Source organism: Giraffa tippelskirchi, chromosome 2 (assembly GCF_054371585.1).
Source record: "Giraffa tippelskirchi isolate mGirTip1 chromosome 2, T2T-mGirTip1v1.2.pri, whole genome shotgun sequence".
In the NCBI taxonomy this organism is placed as follows: Eukaryota; Metazoa; Chordata; class Mammalia; order Artiodactyla; family Giraffidae; genus Giraffa; species Giraffa tippelskirchi.
In genome coordinates, this window is record NC_137276.1 from 114220801 (window position 1) to 114229311 (window position 8511).

General features: G+C 53.3%; 1 protein-coding gene across 2 annotated transcripts; it reads left to right on the top strand.

The window, feature by feature from the left end:
- Positions 1-5405: 5405 nt before the first annotated feature.
- Positions 5406-8144, top strand: ACTA1 (actin alpha 1, skeletal muscle). Of its 2 annotated transcripts, none has more exons than XM_081570311.1 (7): positions 5406-5716; positions 6258-6398; positions 6504-6828; positions 6934-7095; positions 7197-7388; positions 7484-7665; positions 7752-8144. In XM_081570311.1, the coding sequence occupies exons 2-7, from the start codon at positions 6270-6272 to the stop codon at positions 7893-7895; spliced, it is 1134 nt and encodes a 377-aa protein (XP_081426437.1). In that variant the 5' UTR covers positions 5406-5716; positions 6258-6269; the 3' UTR covers positions 7896-8144. The 2 variants fall into 2 exon arrangements, with proteins under 2 accessions (XP_081426437.1, XP_081426436.1); XM_081570310.1 differs by having other exon boundaries at positions 5406-5496.
- The last annotated feature ends 367 nt before the right edge of the window (positions 8145-8511 follow it).

Below are 8511 nucleotides of genomic sequence, written 5' to 3' on the forward strand. Positions count from 1 at the left end.
TTTTAAAAATTTCCACACCGTAGTCTTCATCAAAAAATAACTGATTCTTTTACAAACTGAGTAGTTGATAAATAATAAAGGTACTATAAAGGTGAGCATGTTTATTAAGGAGACAGAAATGGTTCTGACTTGGAAAAGGTTTTCTTTGCTCCTGTCTTTGAACGCTACTCAGAAAGTCACAGCTTTTGGCCCTAGTCAGACAATAAGGTTGTGGGTTTGATTGTGAGGAGTAGGCCTTGTATATTCTCCTGTTTTAGGAATTTGTGAATGTGTCAAGGATTAAGACAGAATTTGAGAATCACAACAAGAGACATGCTGGAATTCTTGGCGAGGTAGAAGGCAACTGATACTGATGCCCTTTGTTTTGGGATTTTGTTTTTGAAGAACATTTTTTAGAAATTGGATTGTGGTTCTTTTTATCTTTGGGGTCTGAATCATACTTTTCTTGAAGCATCTATCACCCTCCAAGTACTGGGGGACTGTCTGGGGGAATCAGGGTGTGTGGCACAGTCCTCCATGTAACTAGACCTGGAGGAGAGCCACACTGTGATGACCTTAGCCTCTCCCCCCATGCATGGGTATATTTGATAACTACAGAAGTATCAGTGTAGTCCACCTACCTTTTCCTGGACATTTTATTCAAGGAATGCTTCTAGAGAAAACAACTGTCTATATTCTTATGTAAACTTAACTCATTGAATACCAAAGTATATTTTTTACATAGAACCTTATATAATTCTAAAAGTTAAAAAATACTGTAGGAAATGTGAAACCTCTTAAAAATGTATGGAGGAAAATAAACCCCTGTAATCCCACTAGCCAGAAATAACTTCAGTTACCATTTTGAAATATATCCTAGATTGTGCATGTATCACATTGTATAACCTGTGTATTTTGATGTGAGGTATTATGAGCAACCTAGACAGCCTATTAAAAAGCAGAGGCATTACTTTGCCAACAAAGGTCCGTCTAGTCAAGGCTGTGGTTTTTCCAGTAGTCCTGTATGGATGTGAGAGTTGGACTATAAAGAAAGCTGAGCGCGGAAGAATTGATGCTTTTGAACTGTGGTGTTGGAGATGACTCTTGAGAGTCCCTTGGACATCAAGGAGATCCAACCAGTCCATCCTAAAGGAAATCAGTCCTAAATATTCATTGGAAAGACTGATGCTGAAGCTGAAACTCCAATACTTTGGCCACCTGATGCAAAGAGCTGACTCATTTGGAAAGACCCTGATGCTGGGAAAGATTGAAGGCGAGAGAAGAAGGGAATGACAGAGGATGAGATGGTTGGATGGCATCACCAACTCCATGGAGTTGGAGTAACCTCCAGGAGTTGGTGATGGACAGGGAGGCCTGGCCTGCTCTGGTCCATGGGATTGCAAAGAGTCAGACACGACTGAGCGACTAAACTGACTGACTGATTATGAGCATTTCTATGTATCTTTAGTCCAGTATTTCTCAACCTTCTTTTTCATTATCATTCCTCCTAAGGAGATTTTTTAAGACAATTTTCTTTAGTCACTCTGTCCCCTTCATCCCCACCTCCATGAAAATTTATACCACAGGTATACTGTATATCTTTTTTATGTACCACAGCCTTTGGAGCCACAAATCATTGTAATATCTAAGATTCTTTTAACCTCCTAAGAACTAACTTCCCCCCTTCAAGAATGCATGTCTTCAATATTCCTCAAGATACATTTTTTTTAATGACTGCCTGACACTTTACCATATGGCTGTATTATAATTTATTTAACAGATCTCTGTCTCTCTTCTCAACAGTCTTAAAACACTTGGGTTATTGGTCTTGGGTTGGGTTGGTTTATTTATTTTTTACCATTTTAAATAAATACTGGAATAAATCTCTGTACACAAATCTTTGTGTACTCCAGATATATTTAAAATACATTGACTTTTCCTGTCTAAGTGCTCAGTGAACAGTTGTAATGGTTTTTAGTGTCCTTTGCTCACCCTTACCACCTTATCCCTCTCACTGCCTCCAAACCCTTTTAGAAGAAAGATAGTGTACCATTGTTTTTTTGTGTATTCCATGTACTTACCTAGTTTCAACCTTCAAATCAGTCTTAAAGAGTAGGTGGCATCCTTAGTTGAGAAGGCTGATTGTCTCTGGAAGCCACCTGCCCCAGGTCACATAGCCCATCGGAGGGACAGGTACACTCAAATGAGCTTTACTGAAGGGCAACCTTTTAACTGATTCACTACAGCTGACATGTGCAAAGCGGTAAGGGGAGATGCAATAGAGGGAAGGGGGAGAGATAGCTCCAGTGGAATCATTAGTCCCTTAGAGATGACAAAGCAGAGCAAGTCTCCGGCTGAGAAAACCATCAGTAGAAGATCGAAGTCCTCTCTTCCTGATTGCCACAGTTGACTGCACATTTTTAGATGTGTGGCTTAGGAGGACAGTGAATTTGGGTTTTTTCCTTTACCCACTTGGTTGCTGGACTGTTTCTGACTTTGTGTTGCCAGGCAGCACCCCCTCACTATTTTTTTTTTTTTTTTGAGATGACAGAGGATGGCCGCATGTGAAGCCGTGACTTCAAGATGTCTTTGGCCCTTCATTGGAGAAGATCCCTTGAGGATCTGTTAAGTTCCAGAATATACCCAATGTTGGACAAGTTTAGAGGGAGACAGAAGTAGCCCGGCCACCCCTAGGGAAGGGAGAGTCTTCCAAGCCCCTTTGTGTCCCCAGCAGTATAGTACCCAGGACATGTCTGGCTCATTGGACCTTGGTTTTCTTATGTTTAAAGCTAGTGTAACTAGTACCTGTCTCATGTACCTCCAGATAGTTACAGGATTAACGGAACAATGTGAAAACATACAAAGCATTTTAAAAGTTCATGTCTAAATAGGTCAGAAACCAATAGCACAAGACTGGGATCCACAAATATGTGAGGAGGTGAGGGGCATGGCTGAGAGGATGTGAGCACATGGGCTGGGCTGTAGCAGAAGGGCCTGTCAGATGATTGAGCTGAGGCTGCCCCTGCAAACTTAGAAGCAGGAGTTCTCCTTTGAGCATAGCTTGCATGGCTGACCTTTCCAGGGTCACTCTCAAAAGGCTGTGCAGGCAGTGACCCGCTTACTCAGATGCAAGGCACTGGGGTGATCCCCAGAGCATACGTGTATGGAGACTGCCTTCCACCTGCTCCTCGGGCCATTCCTGAGCCAATGAGAGTTCAACCACCCCGCAGTGGCCCTCCAGGACTATTTCAACCAGCCTGATCCAAGGGCAAAGAGCAGACATCCCAACTGGTGTTCTTAGGGCCCACCTCCTCAGGGTTTGCTGTACCATCAGGTCTCTGCTAGCTTGTGAGTGCTTGTTTCATGGCTTTTCATGTGTGTTCAAATCTAACAGACCCTGAAACTACAAAAGCTTGATTCATAGCTTTTCATGTGTGTTTGAATCTAATAGATCCTGAGCTTACAAAAACTTGCACTGAGACGAGTTGCACTGAGCGAGAGTTTTGAAAAATACAACCTCCTTCCCCTTTAAGATGTCAGCAAGTTCTTAAGTATTCAGTAAATGACAGCATACTTCTACCTTTAAGCCCAAAACTGAAGCTATTCCCCTTACACTATATACAGGGTGCATTTGCCAGGTTATTTTTTTCTGGTGTCTCCATGTCACACTGTCACAGCAGAACACAAGGTATTGAAATGTAGTTCTGTCCATTATTCATTCATCCTCTAATTTAAAAAGCTGAATATGAAGGCATGGTGGCTTTATACACACTACAGAGGCCCCATACTAACTCCCTAGTTTGTAATTGACTTTGGTCATTTTCAGGAAGGCCTGCAGTAGTGTGCGGCTGGTGGGGGAGGGTTTTGTATGTGCTTTTATATTCCTCCTCAAGGACTCACACCTGTCCCAGTTGCTGAGTTCCACCACCAAGTTCCTATTCTGGGAACACTTGAGCACATCAGAAAAATGAGTGGTTCCATTCTGACTCACACCACATCACTGATGTACCCCTTAAAGCATGTCCCTGAGTTCATTGCAGAAAATTGTTCCTCCTTGTACCTTCCACAGAAAGGTTAGACCTGTTCCCCCTGGGGAAAAAACAGTGAGAAGCACCAACTTAATAACCTCCTCTGACCCCTACTCCACCTTTACCATAAGTAGATCCAAATTCTTCTAGAAAATTAGAAAGACAGATCCCTGTGTATCAGTGGTATAAATAGAACCGCTCAGCAGGCTCTGGTGGACGGTGACTCTCCAAGGTGGATTGGGAATCAGCTGGCCTTGGCTGGGCATCACCCTCTAAATATAACGATGAGTTTGTTCAGCCTTTGCAGAAGGGAAAGGTTTTGCCCATCCTAGAGCGCGATGCCCTTGTCCTCTTTACAGGGAGGAGAGACAGGTGAAGCTTCATCTAGTACAAGCACCTCTCAGTTCCCACTCTAGGGCTGTGACACTTGCCTTTCCGCCCCAGGACTGGTATCTCGGTGAGCCCTGCAAAGGATGCGGGAGTAGGGTGCTCAGCTTGGCCTGCCACACTCCGGAGCCGGCCAGTTACTCACTCAACTTCACTCCCTTCATGAGCTCCCGAGCCCACAGAGCCCACAGCGCGTCCCTGAGGCGGGCAGCTCTAGGGGTCCTGGCTCATGCCAAATGCTGCGGGAGCCGCTGCCGGGGCCTGTCCTGGGAGCCCAGCGCCTCCTCCCCAACTCTCCACCCTCTCCTCACGCCGCCAGTTGTCCTCGCGACAGCTGCGCGCCCGCCGGCTGCCGGTGACCCTCTCCGGTGGGGGGTGGGGGCCGACGGGGTCAGCCCTCTGGATTCGGGGAGCTCGGGGTTGGGGGAGAGACCGAGTTCGCTAGGAGTCTGGGGGGAGGGATCTCCCGCCTCCCCTGCCCGGGACTCCGGGTGTGACAGCATCTCCGGTCCTCTCAGCCCCACTACTAGGATATAGAGTCCTCCTCAGTGGAGTCACACGTGAGGAGTTGGGGGGTAAAGAACCCGAAGAAGAGGTGAAATGCGGGTGCACCTTCCCGAGGCTCCGAGAGCGCCGAATGGCCGGGGGCGGGGCGGCTGCGGACAGGTGCAGCCCGGGGCGCAGGCTCACTGGCGCACCCCGCACACTCGGTGACCCTCGCCGCACCACAGCCCCTCCGCCGGGCCACTGGGCCGGGTCGGGAGGGGCCGACCGGCGGGCAGACGCTCCATATACGGCCCGGCCCGTGTTACCTGGGCTCAGGCCAGACCTCTCCTTCTTTGGTCAGCGCAGGGGACCCGGGCGGGGACCCAGGCCTTGAACCGGTCAGGGGAGGGGGCTCTAGTGCCCGACACCCAAATATGGCTCGAGAAGGGGAGCGACATTCCTGCCGGGCGGCGCGAGGGGAGCGCCCGAGGGCTATATAAAACCTGAGCAGGGGGACGAGCGGCCACCGCAGCGGACAGCGCCGAGAGAAGTCTCGCTTCCTTCCCACGGTGCCGGGACCGGAGCCGGAGAGCAGCAGGTGTAGCCACCCGCCCAGGTAGGCAGGGGCGGAGTGGGGACCGGAGGACGGGGCCCCACCGAGGGGAGCCTGGAGAACTCCGGGTAGAGCGCGGCCCACTCACTGCATCAGCCCCGGCCCTGCGCCCTGAGTGCCGCGCCTCTAGCCCCAGAGTCACGTGTGCTTTAAAGAAGAGACAGGAAGCGGAGTCCTTTGGAAAGATTGGGGCAGCTCTCCTTGACACTCCGTGCGTGCCGAGGTAGAGGAAAGGTTTGACTTTAGTCCTTCCCAGGGCAGTTCCTTCCCAACAGAACCAAAGGACAGTAGAAGGGACAGTATCCCCTGGCTCGCCATCAGTCCCAAGGGCGCTTCGGGTGGAGTCTGAAGTGTCATGGAGGTCCAAAATAGGCCATTCGTGCCCTGGTGGAGTGCCCAAGCCCTTTCCAAGGCGTCTCCTTCCACCCTCACGGTGGCCCAGCAATAAGGCTTCGCGGACCTTGACCCCCTGTGCGAGGCCAGGGAGGGGCGGAGAGGGCGGTGCCTGCAGCGAAGGCAGAGAACTCTCGGGACCGTGTGTCCTGAGTTCCCAGGTGGAAAAACGCTCTCTGTGGTCTTCTCGCAGCAGAGCTCCCAGCAGCGAAGCTCCGCCCGGGCGGGTTTGATTGCTTCCCCTGCAAGGCGCCGGGCTGGGGGCTGGAGACTGGAGATGTCCATAGGTCCCCGGGGAGGTGGGGCGCTCCGGCCAGAGGGGCCTCTTGCCTGAAACACTGAGCGTCTTCATGGCCTTCCTGTCCTTGCAGAAACCAGATACCATGTGTGACGAAGACGAGACCACCGCCCTCGTGTGCGACAATGGCTCCGGCCTGGTGAAAGCCGGCTTCGCCGGCGACGATGCCCCTAGGGCCGTGTTCCCGTCCATCGTGGGCCGCCCTCGCCACCAGGTCAGGCTGCCAGTTCCCGGAGGGAGCCGGGCCGGGTCCCCACGCAGCCTAGCCCCGCTCCACTGGGAACCTCGGTAATGAGAGCTTGGTATATCTGCTCCGCAGGGCGTCATGGTGGGCATGGGGCAGAAAGATTCCTACGTGGGTGACGAGGCGCAGAGCAAGAGGGGTATCCTGACTCTCAAGTACCCTATTGAGCACGGCATCATCACCAACTGGGACGACATGGAGAAGATCTGGCACCACACCTTCTACAACGAGCTCCGCGTGGCCCCCGAGGAGCACCCCACCCTGCTCACTGAGGCCCCGCTCAACCCCAAGGCTAACCGCGAGAAGATGACCCAGATCATGTTTGAGACCTTCAACGTTCCGGCCATGTACGTGGCCATCCAGGCCGTGCTGTCCCTCTACGCCTCCGGCCGTACCACCGGTGAGAGCCCAGGAGCCCCCGCCTCCTCTTCCCGAGAGCCTCGCTCCCCCTCCCCGAGCGCCTAGCGGGACCCAGTCGCTCATCCCCGACCCTCCCCTCGCGCAGGTATTGTGCTCGACTCCGGCGACGGCGTCACCCACAATGTGCCCATCTATGAGGGCTACGCGCTGCCGCACGCCATCATGCGTCTGGACCTGGCTGGCCGCGATCTCACCGACTACCTGATGAAGATCCTCACCGAGCGTGGCTACTCCTTCGTGACCACAGGTGCGGGGCGCCCGGGGCTCCCCAGGCGGGCGGGCCGGCAGACTGTGCGCTGTCCCCGGGACCTCGCGCTGAGGGCTCCTCTCCCGCCCCGCTCCCCGCAGCCGAGCGCGAGATCGTGCGCGACATCAAGGAGAAGCTGTGCTACGTGGCCCTGGACTTTGAGAACGAGATGGCCACCGCCGCCTCCTCCTCCTCCCTGGAGAAGAGCTACGAGTTGCCCGACGGTCAGGTCATCACCATCGGCAACGAGCGCTTCCGCTGCCCGGAGACGCTCTTCCAGCCCTCGTTCATCGGTGAGCCCCGCGCACCCGCCATCCGGCCGGTGTCAGCCCTGCGGGCCCCCCGAGCCTCCCACCCTCTGTCTCACGCTCCCCTCCGTGGCCCCCAGGCATGGAATCAGCGGGCATCCATGAGACCACCTACAACAGCATCATGAAGTGCGACATTGACATCAGGAAGGACCTGTACGCCAACAACGTCATGTCTGGGGGCACCACCATGTACCCGGGCATCGCCGACCGCATGCAGAAGGAGATCACTGCCCTGGCCCCCAGCACCATGAAGATCAAGGTGGGTGGCGCCCTCCCCAAAACCCCGGCCTGTGAGGGGCTCCCCGGCCGCGACTGCGCACTTGACAGGTCCTCACTGTCTTACAGATCATCGCCCCACCTGAGCGCAAGTATTCCGTGTGGATCGGTGGCTCTATCCTGGCTTCGCTGTCCACCTTCCAGCAGATGTGGATCACCAAGCAGGAGTACGACGAGGCCGGCCCCTCCATCGTCCACCGCAAATGCTTCTAGACGCCTCTCCGACAGCCGCGACTTCTCCCCAGGACGACGAATCTGCTCGCGGCGCAGGCGGCTGACCTCGAGCCACTGCGCGGCAGCTGCTCTCCAACCATCTGCGTTGCCGCTGCCGCAAACTGACACACTGTTTATAATGTGTACATACATTGTTTACCTCATTTTGTTATTTTTAAAGCGAAGCCCTGTGGAAGGAAATGGAAAACTTGAAGCATTAAACTCAGCCGTTCTGTTTTGCTGCGTAAAGTTGTCTGTTGTGTTTATTTGCGGGGGCAGGGAGCTGTGAGGGTAGGGGAGTAAAAGGGACTCCGTCTTCCTCCGTCACTTTTCACAATACTCTAAATGAGTGCAGGCCTTACAAGGCCGTGAGTTAAGTCTTCCGCAGCTCACGGCCCTCCCCTCTGGCTCAGATCTATTCCTCAGACTGGCACCCGCGCCGTGGCCCGACTTGACCTTAGGGAGTGTCCCCTGTGCGGGGCTGTCTGCCGGCGGCGGCGCTCGGGCGGCCATCGCGCGCCTCAGGCAGGGCGCTGACCGTGGTGCTGGCCCGGGATCCAGAGCGTAGAGCGCACTCTCGCTCCACCCGCGGCGGGCGTGGCCTTACTGAAGCCGG